The 23,996-nt window shown below is 35.7% G+C and overlaps 1 protein-coding gene across 2 annotated transcripts; it reads right to left on the reverse strand.

The window, feature by feature from the left end:
- LOC136804046 (uncharacterized) lies at positions 1-23,986 on the reverse strand. Of its 2 annotated transcripts, none has more exons than XM_067060786.1 (18): positions 23,913-23,986; positions 18,137-18,280; positions 17,465-17,613; positions 16,959-17,067; positions 16,601-16,722; positions 15,775-16,120; positions 15,308-15,376; positions 14,613-14,732; positions 13,824-13,991; positions 11,593-11,696; positions 10,531-10,609; positions 9,698-9,961; positions 8,393-8,491; positions 4,775-4,911; positions 3,853-4,072; positions 3,143-3,310; positions 2,703-2,807; positions 1-134 (listed from the first exon to the last, which is right to left on the reverse strand). In XM_067060786.1, exons 1-18 carry the CDS (start codon positions 23,958-23,960, stop codon positions 66-68), a joined length of 2,520 nt encoding a protein of 839 aa, XP_066916887.1. In that variant the 5' UTR covers positions 23,961-23,986; the 3' UTR covers positions 1-65. The 2 variants fall into 2 exon arrangements, with proteins under 2 accessions (XP_066916887.1, XP_066916888.1); XM_067060787.1 differs by lacking the exon at positions 1-134 and adding an exon at positions 782-871.
- Between the last annotated feature and the right edge of the window lie 10 nt (positions 23,987-23,996).

Genomic DNA, 23,996 nt, shown 5'->3' on the forward strand with positions numbered 1-23,996 from the left:
TAAGCAGATTCCACAACGAGCTTAACGATAAAATGACTGGAAAAACATATTCGAATAGAAATGTCTCAGCTTTTTGGATGTAAATCCCGATTTGTATTTCCGATTGAAATTCGTATTGTCCAGTGTGTCCAGAGCTGTTGTTTATAAAAGCCATGGTTAAAAAGTCGCATATAAATCCAAAAGTTTATTAGGAATAAAAAACTTGAATTATTTCTTCCCCTTCAGTATGTCATGTTAACAGTAACTAAACCATTCATTCCAAAAGGGTCCTTTTATACTTAAACCTACTGAGTTGATCTGGCTTGTTTTAATTAAACTGTCAAAATATTATTGAAAACACATTTTCAAGATGGCGTCTTGCTATCGTCACAGAAGATTTTATGTTTTTTTATCTGGCCTAAAGTTTTCTATCTCTTCCGGTGTCTTAGTGGGCATATTCCTAGACATATGGACATATGAACGTTTCTTTCCCTTGCTTTTCCTCTTTATCGACAACAAAAAACCACATGAGACTTGAGCAAGGAGACGCTGAGAAATTTGACTTTTTGTAGCAGAAGGCAGTACAACTGGTTGTGAAAATGTAGAGAGCGGTTTCTTTGGAACCATTGATGGCAAGAAAAAAAGCAATGGGATATATTTTTAAGATCAATGCTTTTTTGAGCTTCTGTTAAAGTCTTAACCCTCAAACCACGAGGCTATCCATGAAGTTTTAAGGATTTCTTTACAGTAATTTTTCATCACAGTTTTCAAGATGGCGGATGCATAAATTATCATGATGTGATATTTCGCCGGGAAAGCAAATTTCAAGATGGAGGACAGCATTTATGAATTTGCTTTTCATGGTTCATGACGGTTGAATTGAATTTTTGACCTAAATAGAATAAAGTATATCAAAAACAACTTGGGAATGTTTATGATGTGTTTTTGTATCTTAGATTAGAACGTGTGTTTTCGTTGGTTTACACCATTTTGAAAAATTGGAATTGTTCTGTTTTACAGCAAGAAAACATTAATAATTGACATTGAAAACTAGATATTAGATTACATTATCTCTGAACAAAGCTTCTAAGGAATTGCAATTATTCTCCTAATAATTGTTTTCCTAATTGAAGTTTTCTTGCATCTGATTCTGAACATTTTCTACTGTTGACAATGGGCTCTTCCAGAAAATGTTCGTACACCCCGGGTGGAGGATATATTGTCCGGGGGTAGCAAAAAATCGTCAAAATTTACCTTGTCCGGGGGGTAATTTTACTCTGTCTGGGGGTAATTTCGGGTGTCCAGGGGGTCAGCTGATGCTTGTCCGGGGGTGAAACCCGTTGTCCAGGGGGTCAAAAGTCACTTTGTCCGAGGAGTAAATCACTGAAAATTGTTATATCCTCCACTCCACGTATACAATTTTTTTCTGGAAGAGCCCAATGACTCGATAAAAAAGTCGCAATATTCAGAAATTTCACCATATATCTCTTTTTTTGTATTTTGAATGTTAGAATCAAGAAGACACGCAAAGCACGGCTACAACAAAAAAACCATTATAATCAGGTCTATTGAATGAGAGCAATCACATTTTAAGAGACCACATGGTCAGGCTATCAGAGAGCGTTTGGTCACGTACAATTTCATTGCAATAAAAGTTGAGTTTTTCCTCTGGACCACGGAAGATTTAATGATAAAATAAAATAATCCCGTATCTTCAATGACCTTACATTTACATTAAAGAGAATTATAATGAAAGTTAAGTTCCCTAACGGAGATAAGGCCAAAATAGTTAATAAACGTTTTTTAGGATATAAGAACATTTTCATAAGATTATAAGGCTTTTAGGCCCAAAAACCATCTTTTAAAAGTTATTGTTTTAAAGTTTAAGAAACATGAAAATTGAAATTTAGCCATGTCACGCCCCTTCAAAATGAAAATGATGAATTACTGATTCAACCAATAAAGCACCGAGAAAAGTTTTTTTTGTAAAAGCAATTAATTGGCAACCCATGTTTATCTAACTAAAACATAAAGAGGTTAAAAAGATCAGGGATGTTTGAAATTCGACTATTCCAGAAAATCTTTCAAATGCTGTGGTCTTTTTAAGGAAAGGTGACCCCCTGGATTTTGTTAAATTTATTTCCAGGACCACCTTTTTCTTTTATTTTGAACCCCCTCGATTCCCCCCTCCATGATAGTACTGTGCTCCCACACACTTACCTGGGATTTTGTGTTCAAAATTCAGACCCCTTGGATTTTCAACCTCATTTTACTGACCCCCCTGGATTTTAACCTCATTTTACTGACAACCCTGGATTTCCAACTTCATTTTACTTGTGAACCGTATCTCAATGGGCAATTACATTTTATATCCATACAGGGGGTGGACGCACATTTCCAGGGGGTATTCCGAGAAGAAATTCCAGGGGGTCTAAAGGAGGTTTTTCCCCCTTTGTTCCAGGGGGTAAAATGTCATTCTAGAATTTCCAGGAGGTAAATCCCGAGATATTTCTTAATCTGGAGGCCAGAAAAAAAAATTTTCTCGAACATCGGGGCCCGATGAAATTCAAAAAGACTAAAAGTCAATCCCGAGAAAAGCTGGTAACAGACGAACGAACGAACGAATAAACGAACGAACGAACGAACGAACAGACGAACGGAAGAACATCGGTTAATTTATAGGACCAGGGAAGGTCCAAAAAATGAAGAAACAACAAACGCACCTTGCATTCTGAGGCGGTATCAGCGACAATAGCTTTGGTCTGTTCACATAGGTGTTGAATATCTCGATCTTCAATGATGCAACTCTTTAATTCTTCTACCAAGTCCTGAGGAGTTATTGGGGATTGGATATAATTTAATTAAAATACATCTTGTCCGGATTTCTTAGTCAAAATAATGCCCTTGATAAACCAATGTTGCAACTTTAAAAAATTCAATAAAGTAAAGCTAAACTACTTTTAACAACTTTTTGTACAAAGTACGAATTCTTTGATATCAACCGGCCGGGGATTGAACCCACGACCAAGCGCACCGTAGTCAAATAATGTACCTTTGCACTACGGTCGCATAGAGGGTTAAGAAAAAATAAAAAGCCTTACAATTTGAAGAAATATATCAGGTCAAAAACAAAATCTCAAGAAGATTGATAAAACACTGTTACCAGTTCTTTCAGCGAATCAGTCCTTGTCAATATGGCGGATAACCAGCTATCGAAATATTCAATCATGGACACTTCAGCCAGAGAACCGTCTACAGGTGGTTTGAAATAAACGATTGAACCAACTAGACTGACGTCCACTTGTAGGAACTGTGTATTCCCGGATCCAGCCTAAATGTAAAAAGTTTATGTATCCGAGGATATCGAGGGCGACGGTAAAAGTGAAATCGATACAAATCAAAGTCGATAGTTGATGTACGGCTCTATATCGCCTTTGCTCACCTAAACAGACGAAGGTATTTTGGTGTTTTTACCGTCGTCGAGTAAAGTGGACGGTGATTTTGAGGACATGTCAACTTTGCTTTATACCGTCCCACTCGATGTATCTCGAATAAATAAACTCGCTATTATCTCTCGGATGGCAGTCAAATATTGGACAGCAGTCTAGAGGCTGACAAGATCATAGAAAAGGCCTAGAAAAGAGGCAATGAAGGTAAAATTCTCCGGGTTCTAATCGATTGAACCTTATAAAATAGCTTTTTTATAAGAATAACTTGTATAATAATATCAGGGAGAGATTTCGGAGTTAGAACAATAGGACTATTGTAAAGAACAATAGAACAATAAGAATAATGCTCACCCAAAGTACACTATTCTTATAAAAATGGGTGTATGGGTGTATGGGTTCTTCCCAACTAAAAATATTATTCTACCTGCAGTTCCTTAGCAACTAAACTATTATAGATGTATCGTAGTGAAATCAATATAGAATCACGAAGACCATTGATGACTTTGGTGTTCACAAATTCTTTATAAGCAACCCATTGAGGTGTCGTGCGACTGATCTTAACCACTTCATAAATGGCTTGTAAATGTTGAACGATCTTTTTACATCCAGTTTTCATTTTCCTTTGAATATCTTCCATAATAGATCTAAAACGAAATTTAAAAATCAAAGGTTGAGAGACAAATTTGCAGTAGCGGGCGGCTCCAATCAAATCATATTGGTCACTGTTACGCAACTTAGCTCCCAATAAATTCTTAATTGGTCAATTTCGTTGATCCACTTGGGGAATGACGTAATTCCCGTGAAATTATAAGTGTAGCTTTTCTATTGTTACGCAGTTTTATACATAATGACCCTAGAGAATATCATTTGCTATATATTCGTAGATTTTTTAGAGATCATTCTGCTCGTCAGGACGAGTTATGATTTACATCAATAGAGAGAGGACATGTATGTAAAGGAAAAGGCTGACTCATGAGATGTCACATTATACAAAGTAAATACTTTGACTGATACTTCACTGAGTTTTACTACAAACCGAATTGATTGATACTTTACAGAGATACTTTACAGAGATACTTTACTACCGATTATATTCATCTATGAGATTATGAATTGTTAATAATTTATCGACTACATAGAGAAGATATTATACAATAAACATAGCTATTGATATTGTCCATAATTCACTGACCTCCTAGGACGAAGTCCACTTAACAGTCACACTGCAACACTCGCTTTAGGTTCTCCCAATATCGAGCTATGCACCATGACTAATCAGCTCGCATTTATAGAGTCTCGCAATCTCTGGCAGCGCAGCGATTCCTTTTTCTTCGTAAATATCTTACTTTTGTCTTGCATCGTAATCTTCGAAAGTGAAAGGCCAATGACTTTCATCCATCATGGTGTATTGAAAGGTTGATTCTGCCCATGAGTTGACGATTTGACAGATGCGTTCATAGTTCTCCTTAATCGTGTCTACAATCTGAAAACAAATAGAAAAAAATCGTTACATCAGCTACAAAAACGGGGCTTTAAGTTTTCAGTTCTTTATACTTCTAATCCGATCTAGAATTAAAGTAATACCCTGGAAAAATTGTGCATCTGAGCAAAATTTTGAAAAAAACTTCACCATTTCCCCTTGAAATGCACGAAGATCTTTTAGACAAGACACCAGAAAGTGCGCACATTTGCTCACCGGACAGACTTAGATGTAGTCATGCTTGGATAACATAGCTAATTACAGTATATACTCTGTACTTTGCGGTTTATATATTTCCAAAACTGGAACGTTCTTCACTTTTTAAATTAGAACAAACAAACAATTTCAATTTGAAACAAACCAGACAAACATAGAATTTGAGAATGTGAACTGGATTGGAATGAGCAATTTCACCATGAAATTTGTGCAAAAGCCACACCAAAGTTGTTTTGAGGGTGAAGACAGATTCCACTGATATGAGGGCATTTTCACGCTGAATATATGGCATCCTGGCTGTGCACAAATTCCAGACTGGCAATTCCCATAAATAGATTAACAATTTTCTTACAAATTAGAGCAAAAGAAGAGACGAGACGAGGAGAGGATAGTGTCTTTAACAACAAAACTATGCTATTATTTAAATTCTGGACTTCCTGTCAATATTGTGATAATACCCATATCCTCTATAAAAGAGGCAACCTTAGCAATATTTACGTGATGGCATGATTGTAGGTTTGAGCGTGATCATGATTTGGAAAAAATTTGGAGCGTGGTGCGTGATTTGACCCAATATATGATAGTCGAAACTGCGGGATGAGCTGCGATTTGGTTATTTTTCGTGAGTTGCGATCGACACTGAATTTTGGTGCGATTCTGGTGATTTGGGTTATGCTTGAAAAGCCCTAATTGCAATTTTAAAATATTGACTTTTTTGTTAGAATTTGATATTACTGTAATTCTGTGGGTTCATTTTGCGTACCAGAGTCTATGAAGTTCATTTTATAAGAGTGTCATTCCTAAAATTAGGTCCCAATATAGAAATCTGAAAAATGGCTCAATTCTCAATTAATTCTCTGCGAAATTCCATCCTATTGAAATAATCAAGTTGGTAACGACAATTCAACCAAAGATACTTTTTGAATGATGCAGTTATTTACATTACGGTATCAATTTAATTAATATTATGTACATGTATTTCATTTGAAATAACACTTATGAAATGATTTATGTCAAGGTCTCTTCACATTTATTGACCGCAGTATACCGGGACGCACTGTAAATATTTATTTTGTTCATGAATTTTGAATTGAGGCTGAAATTATTTTTCAGCCTCAGCCTTTTTTTTTTTATTCTTAAGTGTTCAGTCTCGTTCACTTTTGTGATCTGTTAGCTTAATTTTTGCTTATTTCTATTTTGGTCCTAATTAAGTTTTTAGGGTTTTAGCATTCCAAACGTCATTCTTGTATAAAAAATAAAATTTCTTCAAAAGCACCTTAAATGTGGTGGCATTTAGTGAAAGCTACGGCTAGTTTAAAAACGTGACAGAGCGTGATGAGAGGGGGATACTAAAAAGGCAAATTGAGCATGACGTAATTATTGAACGCTCCTAAGATTAGTGAGTACCTAACCAAAAATTCATGATATGCACCATTGCAATAGCGAGGTTAAGCAAGTGTTTATTTAGACCGTTCAATGTGATACCGTAGGCCTGAACATAAGATTTCACTTGCATGGTTTGCTTTGGAAAGTTATGTACAGGCCTACGGTATCGCACTTTACGGTAAAAATAAACCCGTGCTTAACCTTCCTAATGTCTTCTACGGACCCTACAAACTATTTGATTGAAAGTGACGTATTGACTGATTTTACGTCACTTACAACCAATCAACTATTTGCTATTTAGAGTTTGACGAAACTTTCGTCAATCCGTAAACGATAGCCTTTTCTTTCATTTTTGATGTTTTACTTGGCTTATTAAAAAACCGCGCAAAAACTTAGTACATTAGCGCCCGACAATTAAAAGGAAACTAAACTGAGCCGAGTAATATAATTTAAAAAAAATGAACGACTTAAATTGTAGAGGAGTAAAACCACTTGTGGTAAAAAAATTTTCACCGAGTGGGAATTTCCCTTTGTTCAAGATAAAACAAAAGATACCGTTTAATAATACTGGTCTAATTGTTTGCGAACAGTTGATGCATTCTTTCGGCATAATTTTGGTTACTTTAAAACTGCTTTGAAAACAGGCTCCAAAGCTCGAGCGAAGTTGTTTGAGATAACCTGGTCACTTTAATGAGAGAAACAACGTCGAGCTCTGAATCCACATAAAACATGAAATTTAGTCGCAGTTGGTTCCGAAATTGTGAAATTGTGAAATTTTTAAAACCCTTAAAAACATTTAATAGGGAACTTATTATAATCTTATACCTCGATTTCTTCAAAACCCCAAACCCTTTCCTCTAACCCATCAGAATTTTCGAAAATGTATTTCCTAAGGACGTAATCCATCTAGCAGGTGGCAAGGTGGCGTATTCAGGTGTTTAAAATTTAGTATTGGATACTCTAAAGAGTCATCTGTGCTAAAATTCATGCTTTTGTCACCATCTTAAAAGTATTTTTGCGCTACCATACCACCATTTTTATTCTAATTTTTTATTTGGATTTAAAGGTTTTCTGCGGGAATAAAAGGAGCTTATTTTAGGCAGTGTCTTCATGCTGAGTCAAATTAAAGCTACTTTTTTTACGCAACGATATACTGCAAACAAGTGAAAGATCGAAAGTTGTTTCAAGATGTGACCTCGCATTCTATTGCTTTTGTAAACAAAAAGTGTTACCCAAAGAGGATAAGAAAGTTTCGCAAAGGCGGGAAAGTAAAAACAGTAAAAAACAACTTCCTGTGGTATTTTCTTTTCACGATACGGGAACTTCCCATTAAACTTTATACAGAAGATAATGATGAAATTTCTTTGAATGTTTGAAAGGTATACTGTACTCACTTTCAAAAACTTTCTGACTTTTCAAAGGTTACACGTTTTTTTTATTAAAACACCTAAAAAATTTTCAAAACTGAGGCTGGGTATGTTCTTACGATGTTCTTAATTTTTTGACGAATTTCAGCCTCAATGTTCTAATAAACTGGGTATTAATAAAAAATAAAACGTGTATGTTATTATTTTACAACTTGAAAATTCCATATCAATTTGAACCCAATTGATTAAAACCAATTTTGATGTGAAGTTAGCAAGTTTCTGTTGTAAAATATTATTTGAAAAAAGTGAAAATTTCCAACTTTTGTTTTTTGAAGTTCAAAATTTCAAACTGGCATTAAAGCTTGTACCTTGATAGTGTTGTTTATGCCCTTTTAAATCAAGTGGTCAGGAGTTGTCACCTTAAGTCTGGGACTTGGTATGTTGGCAAATTTAAAAAGTATTTACGCGTATCTCGGGTTTGAAGGGTTAGCATAATTAATGAGGCTTCAACCTACCTTGATATTATCTGTATAAACGACGTGAATGGCTTCTTGAATAAAATCATCCATGTGTACATCATTCCATGTATAAGTGGTCACACCCTCCGTCAAAATCTGAAAGAATTAAATCACTTTTCTATGTATTCTCTAATATAGGTTAAAAATTGACCTACTTTCTCAAACATCCGAAAGAAATCTAGCCTCTGACCCGTTTTGTTATTTTTGGAAACTAACAGAGGTTATAATGCGGATTTTTCGCGTGTTTGAGGTGTTAAAAATAAGTAATGGAAATGCTCCAAAAAAAATTTACCCCAACTGTTGAGGATATAGTATCGAACCCCCTGGATATCCTACTTTATTAGTAAAGACCCCTTCTTCCACTCTTAAAAATATGCTCAACCCTCTGGATATCCTCTCTTATAAAAATGCTTAACTTGGATATCGTATTTTAGGGGGGGGGCACGGACTATTTCTGGAAAAGACCTATCTTGACTTCATGGTTCGATTTAGGATATAGTTCCAGCCCGAAAATAATATGATCTCTGATTTTTGTCAGCTTTAGTTATGTAGACCAAGCATTTCACATCACGGATCGCTTTTTGAAGATTGATGCCTATTGTCCATAGACTTACAATTGAAATTTATCAGAATAGATAGATATGCCCTCCGATGCATCGGAATGGGTCCTACCCACGATGGAGTAGGAATCACAGCGCAAGCAGACATTGCAACCCTGCAGATGCGAGCTGCCGAGCCATGGTGTATACCACGACACTCGAACTACACGGGAGAACGGATGTCCTCGCAGGTGTAGAACCTCCTGAGTGTCACGGCACACCACAATGTCTGAAATATCTACCCATACTCTTGTATCAGAGTTATGGTACCCAATTCCCCTCACATGGCATGGGTTGACCCGGGCGAAGGAGCATTCACTTGCCAAGTGAATCGTAGTGCCACGGTGGGTATCGAACTCGAGCCTCCTGGACAGAAGTCAAGCACGATAACCACTACACCAAGACCCCTTCTTCCACTCTTAAAAATATGCTCAACCCTCTTGATATCCTCTCTTATAAAAATGCTTAACTTGGATATCGTATTTTAGGGGGGGCACGGACTATTTCTGGAAAAGACCTATCTTGACTTCATGGTTCGATTTAGGATATAGTTCCAGCCCGAAAATAATATGATCTCTGATTTTTGTCAGCTTTAGTTATGTAGACCAAGCATTTCACATCACGGATCGCTTTTTGAAGATTGATGTCTATTGTCCATAGACTTACAATTGAAATTTATCAGAATTTGCTTATAAATATGTACCTTTCTTGCTCTGTCGATATTATGATTGACTAGATTGCGTTCGATATCCAATAGATTCTGTTCCATGATATTAAACTGTGATGTGGCAGCAGAAAGTCGAGTATTAACAGCTTGGAGTTTCAAGATATCAATGTTTTCAATTTTCTGCGTGACATCATGAGGAAGTTTCATCGGTATATCGTGAGAAGTCATGTCACGAATCTCACGGAGCACAATCTTCAATTTTTCGTCAAAGTTAACATGGAACAAACCATCGTCTAGTCTCTGAAAAAGTGGAAAAATATTTTCGAGTTTTCAGAAGTATTTCTTATTTTTGAAGTATGCCTTTCAATCTTTTTTGCTATAAAAGCTTTTTAGAAAAAAATGACAGGGTTTAGTTCACCAGGGTCGAATGACCCAAAAGGTCTGTTTATGCACTACATACTCAAAATAAGCTAATGACGACTATAACCTCGAACGGTTATTCCACATTAGACCACATTAGTCAACACAAACCGAATTATCTAATGTCGTAAGTGTTGATACAGGCCTTTTAACAGTCGAAATGCATCATGGGTAGCTCAGGACTGGTAGCGCTCAGTAGTAACGACTTTCGGTGGCTTGACGCAAAAATCTTCAAAAAAATTCATAACTTTAGACCAATAGTAAGTCGTCATTAGCGCACAGTGGTCCTGATTACCCATTACGCTTTGCGACTGTGAAATGACCTTATGATAGTCTCAGGAATTTCGGGTAAAGTGATTTTAAAAGGTTTTAATCGTATATTGAGAATCTTGAAAGGTGAGTGTTTAGAAAATAATGGAGACGATAAAAAAGGGGGCGAGATGACATACCAACAAAGGTTGATTCAAATTTTCGATAACTTCATGATCAAAGTTTTTCAACCAAGCTGCTAACGTCTGTTCCTCGGTGCTGAAAAGTAAAGTAAAGTTTGATCATGAAACTACGATTTTAATATCAACAAATACATGATCAGCCAACAACATGTCTTTAATTTTGGATATTCAATCCTTCAATAACGTTAAAACTTATCAAACAAAATTGGATTTAGAAGGGTTAAGATCTGTATTTAGTGACAGGGTCCAGTCAAAGCAAATTATTCAGAAAATGAGCTAGAATGCTAAGCAACCCAAGTCCCTGACCCGAAAATTGGGGTTGCTTATAAAAAATGTGTATCAAGGAAGGGGGTCTAACCTCTGTAAGGCTTATAGCACTTACAAAGTATTACCAACTCTGTAGTACCAGACTCTTGCTTATCAATTATTCAAAATACCTCTATCGAAACATATCGAACTTAATTCTTTGTCCCCGTTAATGCAATAAAAGATCCATATAAGATACTTATAAAAGCTCTTTTACCCTTAGACCACGAGGGACGCGTATATGCGTCCAAAACAAGCCAAAATAGTCTCAGACTTGAGGCCATACCTTATCGGTCAAAACTTAGTCGGCTCTAAGTGACTAAATTTTGGCTTGGTGACTAAATTTAGAGCCGACTAAAAATTTGGGCCGACTAAAATTTGGGCTGACTAAAAATTTAGAAATGGCCAAAACTCAGTTATTAGTCGGCCCTTAGTGACTAAATTTTGACGAGGTGACCAAAATTAGGACGGACTAATAATTAAGGCCGACTAAAATTAAGGCTGACTAAGTTTTGGCCGATAAGGTAGCTCCTGACCACTCGATTTAAAGGGGCATAAACTTTTTTTTTTAGAAGAAGTATGAAAATAGCTTTCCAATGGTACCAAAACCATCTTCTAAATCAAAAGCTACAAGCTTTAAAAAAGAAATTCAGAAAATTTCAACTTCAGGGTTAACTCGAATGTCTGTAATCATTAGAACATCACTAGATATCTCGCTCGAGTTTGAAAGCGCGAAGACCCAAGTGTACATACAATTTGATTTTCCTGCACAAATCCTTATACAAATCTTTAGCTCTCCATCCACGTTCGCCATCAAAACACATTGGTGCCACTTTCGTCATCTTATAGTACAATTCCTGCAAGTCGGAAAGAAAATAAGTATCAGTGTTAATTTGTCTAATGCGATATAATCTTTAATTATAAAGTATTATTTATGGAGCATTTACCTTGCAAAATACATAAAACTTGGAACCCTGATCCCCGATCGCCGTCAATATTGGTCCCATGAGTATCGAATCAGAGAGAGTCGACTTTATTCCAAACAAGCTAGATGCTGAATACCTACCTGATGATGAAAATTAGATAGCAATGCGAGGAGAAAAATGAAAAAAATCAGTCAGAAAATATAGCGTTTAGCGAAAATGCATAACGCAAAAAATTCATCATTGATTGTTGATGGGGGGAGAGGAAAGGGTTGTAAGGAAAAAATAAATAGAAAGTTCTGGTCACAAAAATCAGTTTTATGGACAATTGAATCATGCTTGATGGTGAGCATTGTTATCAATAATGTTTCTGTGTGAAAAAAATTGTAAATATAAGGAAAAAATCCAATGAAAATCTGCAAAAACGGCGATTTCCGGCATTTTCCACCAGAAGAAATTTTTCTCAAAAATCGAACTCGGCCATGTTTTGAGCATTGCGAATACGCATCTCTCTGCAAAAAATGAGAAAAAACAAAAGATGAAAATTCGAGGTAATGTCAAAAAACCGGTTTTTCCGGCATATTTCCGGCATTTTCGGCCGGAAAAAAATGTTTTTCGAAAATCGAGCTCCGTCACATTTTAGGTATTGTCATTTTGCATCAGTGTGAAAAATTTCATAAAAAATATAAAGTACAGCTCGAGAAATTCAAGAAATACTGTCTTTCCAGCAAAAATAGGTTGTTCCGGAGATTTTTAAATAGTTCCAGCTTCAAAATTCAATTTTAATGAAAATTGAAACATGCTTGATGGTGGGCATTGCTATTAATAATGTGCTTGAATGAAAAAACAACCATTTAAAAGGAAAAAGCCCAATGAAAACCCAGAAAACGGCGATTTCCGGCATATTTCAGGCATTTTCCGCCGGAAAAAACTTTTTCTCAAAAATCGGACTCGGCCATCTTTTGGGCATTGTTAATACATGTTTTTTTTTTATTAGCATACAAAAATCCGAAAACAGGCTCAGAGATGCTTAGGTCGAAAGCTTAATAAGGCTGAAAAATGCTTGAGGGGATGCTTAAATCTAAAGCATAAATTTAGGGAAATACTGAAAATCCGTAAAATTCCAGCCAAAAATAGCCAAAATCAGGAAAAAAACTTTTTTCGTAGGCTCAAGTAATGCTTGCCATATGCTTAATTTTTCCCCATATCTGAGCCTAGATATGGTTATAAGTGCAATGCTTATAAAAAAAAAACATGTACGCATATTTGTGCAAAAAATCTGAAAAAACTAATGATATAATCTCGAGAAAATGCCAAAAAATCAGTATTTCCGGCATATTTCCGGCTTTTTCGGCCGGAAAAAAATGTTTTTCGAAAATCGGGCTCCGTCCAGCTCCGTCACATTTTAGGTATTATCATTTTGCATCAGTGTGCAAAATTTCATAAAAAAATATAAAGTACAGCTAGAGAAAATCAAGAAATACCGTTTTTCTGGCGAAAATGGGCTGCTCCGGCGATTTTTAGAAAGTTCCGGCTTCAAAACTCAGTTCTATTGACGATTGAACCATGCTTCATGGTGAGCATTGCTATTAATAATGTTTTTGTGAGAAAAAACAACGAAATATAAGGAAAAAGTCCGATGAAAATCTGCAAAAATGGCGATTTCCGGCATATTTCCGGCATTTTCAACCGGAAAAGATTTTTTCTCAAAAATCGGACTCGACCAAGTTTTGGGCATTGCTAATACGCATCTTTTTGCAAAAAATCAGAAAAAACTAATGATGAAATCTTGAGAAAATGCCAAAAAAAACAGTTTTTCCGGCATATTTCCGGCATTTTCGGCCGGAAATGATTTTTTTTCAAAAATCGGGCTCCGTCACATTTTGATCATTACCATTTTGCATCATTGTGCCAAAAATCAAAAAAAAACTAATGAGTCAATCCTGAGAAAAGCTGGTAACAGACGGACGGACGGACGAACGAACGAACGAACGAACGGACATGGGTTAATTTATAGGACCTCCACCGGGGCACCCGGAGGTAGGTCCAAAAACACACTACCTCTATTCGGCCACTCAACGAGCGCAACCAAAGTATTTGATTGGTGACAGGAGAGAGATGTTGATGGCTTGTTTTCTTGTTCATCTTTTGATCGAACAATTGTTTTGTGCTTTGTAACTCTTTCTCCACGTGCTCAATAAACGTTGACAAAATATCGTGTAACACCGTCTACAAAATTAAAATATTGGATTTTAAGATTCATTCCAAGGAACGGAATAAACTAATACGTTAAAAAGGTTCATGTAAAAAACAATTGTAACGGTCTTTCAATCATTTTGAGCTCGAAAGCCAAAGGATATCAAATATTGGTTCGAGGGCGCGGTAGGAGGGGCAAGAAAAATGAATTATGTTTCCTTTATTTAGCTCCGTTATGAGCTACCTAGATTTATAATTTTTGGGAATCGATTCAATAACATTACAGGGTAGGTTCTGTTGAAGTTGAAGGTTTCACCGACCTTTTTAACTCGGACTAAGGTTGACATTCTAAAGCAGAAGGGTTTTTTTAGGTCTGTGTTTTCATCGCGAATCTAAACATTCACTCTAGCTATGCACTCGTGGTCAACAAAATGGGAAAATTCCCTTATAGAAAAAAGAAAAACATTTCTTTCTCGTAAAACAGGGAACATCCCTTGATATTTATATGGCATCTTAAATTTTGAATCAAAAAGGATCGGCCCAGGTAATTAACATCTAAAGCTCGAAAAAAGTTATCATTTTTTTATAAATCTGATCAGAAGGCATATTCATTTCTATTTTCGTAAAAACAAATAATTAAACTTTGATACAAACCTGGATCAAATCTCGTGTGGTAATCCCTTCAAAGACATCCAAAAGACGTAATTTGGCCTTGATATCCCAACCTTCTTTCAAACTACCTGCTACAAGCATGCCGAACTGTGATTCCAAGTCCTGAAGAAATAGTCGAGTCAATTCTGATGAATTGATGAATGTGGATAAAGAAAACTAATCCTAACAGAAAAATTCGAGGTGAGCCAAACAAAATCTAAGGATTCTGGCCATAACAGCTGTTTTATTCCATTCGCTTCGAGTGTGCAGTCTTTTTTACTACCGTATGGAAGCCGCTCTCGAGGGAATTAATCTGATCGCGCTGACATAATTTTCACATGGAATTAAAGAATAGTGCATAGTTAAATACAATCGACTTTAGAGAGGTCTCGACAGAGGTCCCGGGTAGCTCAGTCGATAGAGCATTCGCATTACAATCCAAGGGTTGTGGGTTCGATCCCTGGTCTTCGCCAACTTAGCGAACGAATAGCTTAGATTGGGTAATCTAATCTAGGCACCAAGTTACAGGGAGCTGAGAGTATGTGTGGCGCTCCACCTCATCATTCTACCTCTCAGGTCTAGCGCAAATAGAAAAAAGGGATAGACTTACTACTTCCCGACAGAAAGATTCGAAGTGAGCCAAAGAAACAATCATATCAGGATTCTGGACTTAAAAAATTCGACAGACTATCACTTACCCGAACTTTAGAATGAAAATTAAAGAAAGCAGATTCGAAGGGAAGGCCTTTGTCCAGATCCAATACATTCTAAAAGAAAAAAATTATCAGGTCATAAAAGCTGGAGATGTTAGACAATGACGAGTAAATTAAAAAGATATAGCATTATTATTTTAATAGAGATTATTGTAATTGTAACTATTTTACAAAACGCTTAAATCGGAACTTTCCAATCCCCCCTTGAAGCTTTTTCGCTAGCGATTTTTGAGAAGACGGCAATTCTTTTTCATTATAGCCCGTCTCAGACGACGCCTTGACGGCTAGTTGTATATACCACAATGTTTTATACGTATTACGAAAAACTAGTCCACGTCTGACAGCCACAAAATGTTCTAAAGGCAAACAAAAATTTAAACACGGTAATTTCATTTACAAAAAGACAATTTTATTGACTATAACAACAATCAAGAAATAGAAAATGTACTTACTTTTACCGAGCAATTGAACTGAGCCAGTGCGTCATCAAAATCATTAACAATATCAACAATCTGTGAATTCAAGCTAGGCTCACCAGCACCGTCAAGGTTTGATGCGAATTTGATTTTCTTGAATTGTTGTGACACTTCAACCAATTCTAAGACATCATTGCAACGTTCCATGTACTTGTTTAAAACGTCAAAGACAGGACTGTTTCGCGCAGGCCACGGTGAATCTTCCCAGAAATTCTCTTCGTATTCATGTTCGTTACGTGTTTTGTTAAACAGGCCGGCGCCTCTTTGCGTGCGCGCGTTCTTATACACTGAACTATGCCACGTCACTCCGACCTGTTCCTCACTGAAAAAGAATTAGATTGTTAAGAAAACGATACATTACGTGAATAGCAATGAAATTTGTCTCGCCAATAATACAATCAGGACAGGAGATATGGTTTGTAAGAAAGAAGTATGTATTATTTTACCCTCGTTGACTCGTTATCATTATGATCTTTCGATAAGGCTTTGAGAGCATATTGGCAAGTTTCTGTAGCGGAAAGTGTTCAATAATTTTTTAATAGGACAGAAGCTTTTAATGAGCCTGAATGAATGCTCAAGGACATTGTCGGATTCTACGCGCCAAAGCTATTGGCCATCCTCAAAGGGTAGAAAGATATACAAACTCTCGAATAACACTCCTTTCGCAGCGCCTGCACTGCCATTGCTATTCCCAAATCTGTCTGAGCCTTTACAGTATCGCTTTAGAAATTTTCTCGCATTAAGACTGGGGACAAAAACAAATATATTCAGCATATCATATAGGTGTATCCTTGGTACTTACTTCAGTTCAGCTTGTTCTTCTACTTTGAATGTGTTGATTTCATCAGCTTTATCTTTGGTGTCCAAGTAAGTACCACGAAATGCTGCACAGATCTTCAAACTTTGACGGAGAAATCCTTGACTCTGAAAGATAAATAAATATTTACATCATAAATCGCCATAAAGGGCCATCAAACTGCACTGATCAAAAACGTGTCATGCGTTATTATGTTGAGAGCTCTTCCAATAAATTGCCAAAGTAGCCAATATATGACCAAAATGGCGGATTGCAATCTTTGGGAAACATTTTTATGAGAACTTAACAAAGATTTACTCTTGTATAAAAAGAAGCTAACAGTTGGATTCTTTTTTCTTTTTACCTCTGGGTCATCAATGAATGCTTCGCCAACGATTTCTCTTGCTTTGAAAACCACCAGATTTGCGATCATTTGTAATAAACGATTGATTTGATCAGGACCATGATAATATCTGAAACGGTTATATTTTCGGGTGATAGTTTGTATGATCTACCTAGCTAAAATGTGCAACAATAGCCCAAAATAATTAATAGTAGATGGATGAAAGACGGACGGACAGATTACTCGTATATATTACGAAACAAACTATAGTAGGCTCGAAGTGTTACTCCCTAAATCCTGGATCGGGTGTAAATAAATGTACGAGCCGTGAGTTTACCTTTTTAACACCCCAAAGATATTTTAGTTACTTTCTGAAAGGGTTCTCTAAAATTACAAATCATGATTACATAAAATTTGTTCAAAAAGGTCTTTTTGATGGCCCCCAAAAACGTCCTTTCCTCCTCTCGATTTTAAATAAAAACGATAAAAAACGATGAGAATATAAAATAATCATAGCTAAAATTTACTTTGAGTATGTCCACATCAATAATAATGTGTGCATCATAGGTGAAAAGACTTGAATCAATTCATGTAGTTTGTATCCGTTCTCAATTAAAGTGAAGTAAGGTTCCAACGTTCCAAGAAATCGAACGATTGTCATCGTCTCGTGCTCAGCCTGTACATGAAGTGAAGAAAATTTTTAGGCAAGTGACCAAATTTTCCCGATGAGAAATAAAATCTTTCATGTCAACTTCAAGTGATGGTGACAAGGATTTTCACAAAATTGACGACGTTTTCCCCGACGAAGAAATTTGTCCGATAAAGTTTTTTCCCTTCAGTGTAGTGAACAAGAGCAAAACTTATTTGATTAATATAATACAAGTTGTTAGAGTTTACGAGCATTGTTATCTTTAGGCATGGCTCAAAAGAAGCCTATTTCCAAAGAGACGCAAGGTTCGCATGTTTAAAAAAATATAAACACCGGGTTAAAATGAATGGCCAACCGAAAGATTTGGGAAAAAATTTCACTTTGAAAACAAAGAAACCACTAATAAATACAATATTAGATATTCTTAAGAATCGATTCGAATCGTTTTGGTTTTTTTAATTTAACGGTCGAAAAGCATTCAGGATAAATGAAGTGAGAAATAAACAATTGGAAAAACGAACAAGTAAAGAGACACAACGAAAAAACCTACCTTTGCAAGATCACGTTTGATGTTATGGAAGGAGTGTGCGTAAGTGCTGTTTCGATCTTCGAGTGTGGTCAACACACTGACAATCTGTGGTGAACATAACTGCTCGTTGATAGACTGAATCGTTGACAAATGTTTGTGCCAAAACTACAAAAAAGTAAGTCCAAGTTAAAAACAAAATAAATGTAATTTTCTTTTTTAATTTCGCCTAGCGAAAGTATTACAATCAGCTTTCGTGGGTCGTCGCGGGTCGGAAAAAAAAATAGAAAACGAAAGTACTTGATACGGTGGACGAACTCACTAAAATTAATTTACAAATTACACGCTCGTATAACCACGGACGATTTTCGTAGGTTTTGTTTGGATTACGTCATATATCTTTGTGTCTTTAGCTTCACAGTTTTTGTTTTTTCTTATAAGCATATACTTTATAAGAATCAAATCAATAACTCTTGAAAGACGGTGATATACCTTTCGGTAATTAGTTCTTACAAAGTAAACAAGGGACGGAGCACAATATGAGCATATTCATTTTTCTTATAAGCATATACTGTATAAGAATCAAATCAATAACTCTTGATAGACGGTGATATACCTTTCGGTAATTAGTTCTTACAAAGTAAACAAGGGATGACGCATAATATGAACATATTTATTTTTCTTATAAGCATATACTTTATAAGAATCAAATCAATAACTTTTGATAGACGGTGATATACCTTTCGGTAATTAGTTCTTACAAATTAATCAAGGGATGGCGCACAATATGAGCATATTTATTTTTCTTATAAGCATATACTGTATAAGAATCAAATCAATAGCTCTTGATAGACGGTGATATACCTTTCGGTAATTAGTTCTTACAAAGTAATCAAAGGATGGCGTACAATATGAGCATATTTATTTTTCTTATAAGCATTTACTTATAAGAATCAAATCAAAAACTCTCGATAGACGGTGATATAACTTTCGGTAATTAGTTCTTACAAAGTAAACAAGGGATGACGCATAATATGAACATATTTATTTTTCTTATAAGCATATACTTTAAGAATCAAATCAATAACTCTTGATAGATGGTGATATACCTTTCGGTAATTAGTTCTTACAAAGTAAACAAGGGATGACGCATAATATGAACATATTTATTTTTCTTATAAGCATATACTTTAAGAATCAAATCAATAACTCTTGATAGATGGTGATATACCTTTCGGTAATTAGTTCTTACAAAGTAAACAAAGGACGGTGCACATTATGAGCATATTCATTTTTCTTATAAGCATATACTTTAAGAATCAAATCAATAACTCTTGATAGATGGTGATATACCTTTCGGTAATTAGTTCTTACAAAGTAAACAAGGGATGACGCATAATATGAACATATTTATTTTTCTTATAAGCATATACTTTAAGAATCAAATCAATAACTCTTGATAGATGGTGATATACCTTTCGGTAATTAGTTCTTACAAAGTAAACAAAGGACGGTGCACATTATGAGCATATTCATTTTTCTTATAAGCATATACTTTATAAGAATTAAATCAATAGCTCTTGATAGACGGTGACATACCTTTCGGTAATTAGTTCTTACAAAGTAAACAAGGGACTGCGCTCAATATGAGTATATTCATTTTTCTTATAAGCATTTACTTATAAGAATCAAATCAATAACTCTTAAATTAGTTCTTACAAAGTAATCAAGGGATGGCGCACAATATGAGCATATTTATTTTTCTTATAAGCATATACTTTATAAGAATCAAATCAGTAGCTCTTGATAGACGGTGATATACCTTTCGGTAATTAGTTCTTACAAAGTAATCAAGGGATGGCGCACAATATGAGCATATTTATTTTTCTTATAAGCATATACTTTATAAGAATCAAATCAGTAGCTCTTGATAGACGGTGATATACCTTTCGGTAATTAGTTCTTACAAAGTAAACAAGGGACGGAGCACAATATGAGCATATTCATTTTTCTTATAAGCGTTTATTTTATAAGAATCAAATCAATAACTCTTGATAGACGGTGATATACCTTTCGGTAATTAGTTCTTGTTCTTACAAAGTAAACAAGGGATGGCGTGCAATGTGAGCATATTTACTTTTTATAAGCATATACTTTATAAGAGTTCTTAAAAATTGAACAACAATTGTTCTTAAATTGGTCTTATTTTTTAGTGATTTTAAGCCTCGTTGTTCTTGTGAAATTGTTTCATCAAGGCTCGATATGTAAAGTAGATCTCTACTTCTTGTTTTTCCTCATGCAGTTCAAACTCTAGGCGAAATTTTCGACTTTAAGTCGTCTTGTTTTCTTTCAAATGGTCAATTTAAGAAAGCTCGTTTGGAAAGGGCAAAGGGTAGATGATGAAAGAACAATGATTCCACTTTGAAAATGGTATGATCCTTTACAGTTCTCTCAGACATTGATGTTGAGTTTTTATTTTGAAGAAAGCGATTTGTAACCTTATTTCATCCCTTCTTTTTCTAATTTTGAAAGTGGTTGCATTCCTCCACATTTTGAAAAGAAATCAAGTCCATCCCAGGTGGGCGAGGCCCCACCAGCGGTCCTTTTGAGAAGGACTACCAATAAGGATTTTTCAGACACCCCTATCTAAAGATCGGCAATTGAAAAACCAAAAATGGCACCCGTTATCACCTCAAAAACTCAAAATTTCGAGTAGCCTAAAGGATGAAACATATTGAGGTAGAAAAGACATGGAAATGAAATTAGGTTGGAAACGTATTTTATTCAAATTCTGCATTGTTTTGGTATAACAATATCCGTAAGAAGTTGATATTGTTACCTACGGATTTTAAAACCTCATACAATTAAAATGTTTCTATTTCTTATTTCTACAGACTTTATAAGCTACTTTAATTCTTGGATAAGACGAAGATGGATCATTGCCTCTGCTCAATTCCTCGAACGAAAATTGATCGCCATACAAATCCTCTAAATCTTTCGCAAACAACGGGTATGGATGAGACGTGTTCCATTTCGTATCATACTCAACTGACTCCAACATGCCAACCGCCCCGGGCTTCAAGAACCGGTATAAGAGCCCAACATAGTTTGGTCGTGTATCACTGTCTAAAGCTACAAAGCTTGCTCGGTCATAAAAATAATCAAATCTCCCGCCGACTAAATTTTCATCAAGCCCAAATAAATCACCCACAATTAAAGTAAGTCTCTTGTCTGGCGAAGTGAAAACTTTGTAACCCGATTCTAATTCTTGAACATTAACTGGGATACCGTGCTCCCCGAAAAATTCCCGAATCGGTTTCTCGATAGCGTCTACTCCAACAACTGTAAGACCTTGATCATAGATCCATTTCATGTCTAGGTTTCTCCCGCATAAAGGTATAAAAACACGTCTCCCATCAGTTATTTCCCCATTGTTCAAAAAATCGGGAAAATATTTTTCCAGGTCGGGACTCGGTTTTTTTAATTGCCATGGTGGTGTCTCGTCATCCCAATACTCCTGCCAGGTTGGTTCTGTTTCCTCCACCATTTCTTTGAAGACAACCAAAAACACAAAAAACTGTATGGACTATCGTGACTTGACGATCTATGGTTTACTAAAATCTCCTCTCTACTTTCTGCTCGCTTCCAAAATAAATAAATAAACAAAGTTCTCAAAACAAAAGCTTATTTTTTACCATACCATACATGTGGGAAATGTCAACAACACTGGGCAACACTCGACTTCAATATTTTTCTAACTTGAAAAACAAAGCCATTAAAAACTTACTAATATCAAAGAAAAAGTGTTGTGTCTTTCTTGCAGTAGACGAAAGGTTAAAATTAAAACCATACCCTGAAAGTGTAGTAGCCTAAAGATAAAGCATTCGGCTACAAGGGGTCGTTTGCATAAAGTGGTGTTAAGCGAAGGTTTAGATTTTATCCTTTCTAAAATGCTTTGATATCAATTAGTTTGGCTTTTCACAGGATACTCTTGATAAGTACTAAAAGCCTAAAAAAGATTAGTCCCTAACTCTCTCTTGTTTTAGAGATATTACCGAGTTTATGTATGCGTGTTTTTCAGCGACGGAGACGTTAAGGTTCTAATTTGACTAGATCATGACCAACTGAGGACGACGGTAAATCAGCACTTTTACCGTCCTTGATTTTGCAGGTTTTTCCAAATCGCTTCAGTCATTTTATCGTCCTCAAAAGTGCAAATACATAAGCTGGCTATTGTGGCGCATAGGGGAAATATTTTTCCATGGTTTTGCGTTAGTATGACATGTTTTAAGACTTTCTTAATTCAAAACACAAGGAGACTGATATTTCACTGTCTCGTATTATATGCATGGTAAACGTTTTTTTTTTGTCCCGTACGTGAGTGAATTGCAGAAAAATCATACAATGTCCCGTCCGCAACAGGCACTTTTTGAGGACCCATAACTTTGGCAAATGCAATTTCTAAGAACGCTACATTTTTGTGAACTTTGCTAAATAGCCTTCCTTGGAGTGTTATAGAATTTATTTGTTACAGCCCCAATCTCGAGAAAAATGTTGCGGACACTTTGTTGCGGACAGGACAAAAAGTTTTCCACTCATAGCCAGTAAATGTAAAGTCAAGTAAAAGCATACTGCTGCAAAAAGCATGTAGTTCCCTATAGTTTATTGACTTGATACAGTTAGAACATTAAAGATGTCTCAAAAAATGAGAAATTAAGACTTTGGTGCCGTTGCAGACTGAACAAATTTTTGGACCATATTTTTAGTTTGTACCAGTTAAAAAATTCAGAATACATTATTTGAAGGCAATAAACATCTTTAACGGAAGAAACCATTTAGTATATCACAACAAAACAAACAGAGGGGTTCTCTAGTTCCCAGATCTTGACTTGTAAGCATAAATGGTGCTTTTGTTGCGGACAGGACATTGTATGATTTTTCTGCAATTCACCAACGTGACAATTTTCACTCTCCATGTTATAGCTCCGGCTGTAAACTATGTTGATGTGAAATCAGTCCTTAATGACACACTAATAATGTTATGGTTGAATTTAAGAAATCTAAAGGTCATTAAAAAAGCTACAACATCATGTTTGTCACTGATTTGGTTTTCGGGTGCAAAATTGCCTCGTACATGACATCCGTATTTTGGTGTCTCAAAAAAATACCCTGTTGATATACTGGCCACTCACTCCTTCTACATTTTGTGGTTCTTTATAACCAAAGTGTTTGTACCAAGGAAAAATGATTTCAAAGCTTTAGTTGGTTTTACAAGGTTACTATGCAATATGTGTCCCGTACGTCTGCGTACGTAACAAAAAAATTGTAACTTTTTTATTAGTGATTTTCATAGTACTAAAGCTTGTTTCTCACTCACCCTAGATGTTCTTTTCTTACTTTGAAGTCATTTTATACATGTTGTAGCAAAGCAAAAATGTAGCTTTGTCACGTACTGGACAATGGACAATACTTTGGTACAATGGACCTTAAGAAAGCCCATAATCATGAAAATCTAACGGAGGCCTAAAAATTGGAGACATGTTTAGGATTTGAGCTACTCAAACATATTGCATCAATGTCTGGAAAAAATTAGAGGACTTTGAAAAAGTTAAAAAAAATTTCCCAAAAATTAGCACGACTTTGATGCAATAAGTTCGTATGGTTGTGAGTTCAATTCCTGGTTGCATTCTCTCTGATTAGTGCTCAGCGATTATTAGAGTTATTACAAGGAGAAATGAAACGCCATTCCTGTGAGTAGCACGTGTGATGATTACAACACTGTGATTGCGAGTGTTCTTACCTGAACTTCAGTCTTTGGCATTGGAAAATGATTGGCTTTTGATCCCATTGGTGTGTTTGGCTTGTCGTTCAATGCATTCTAATG

This window comes from Clytia hemisphaerica, unplaced genomic scaffold, assembly GCF_902728285.1.
Source record: "Clytia hemisphaerica strain Z4C2 unplaced genomic scaffold, Clytia hemisphaerica genome assembly, whole genome shotgun sequence".
Taxonomy (NCBI): domain Eukaryota; kingdom Metazoa; phylum Cnidaria; class Hydrozoa; order Leptothecata; family Clytiidae; genus Clytia; species Clytia hemisphaerica.

What these genes read in the sequence shown, in the direction of transcription:
- LOC136804046 (XM_067060786.1), bottom strand. Translation starts at nt 23,960, where the DNA reads ATGGGATCAAAAGCCAATCATTTTCCAATGCCAAAGACTGAAGTTCAG. An exon ending in TTTATACAGATAATATCAAG is followed by an intron (nt 4,912 to 8,392) that starts GTAGGTTGAAGC and finishes ATTTGTTTTCAG; the next exon opens with ATTGTAGACACGATTAAGGA. An exon ending in TAGTTGCTAAGGAACTGCAG is followed by an intron (nt 3,311 to 3,852) that starts GTAGAATAATAT and finishes TTTTACATTTAG; the next exon opens with GCTGGATCCGGGAATACACA.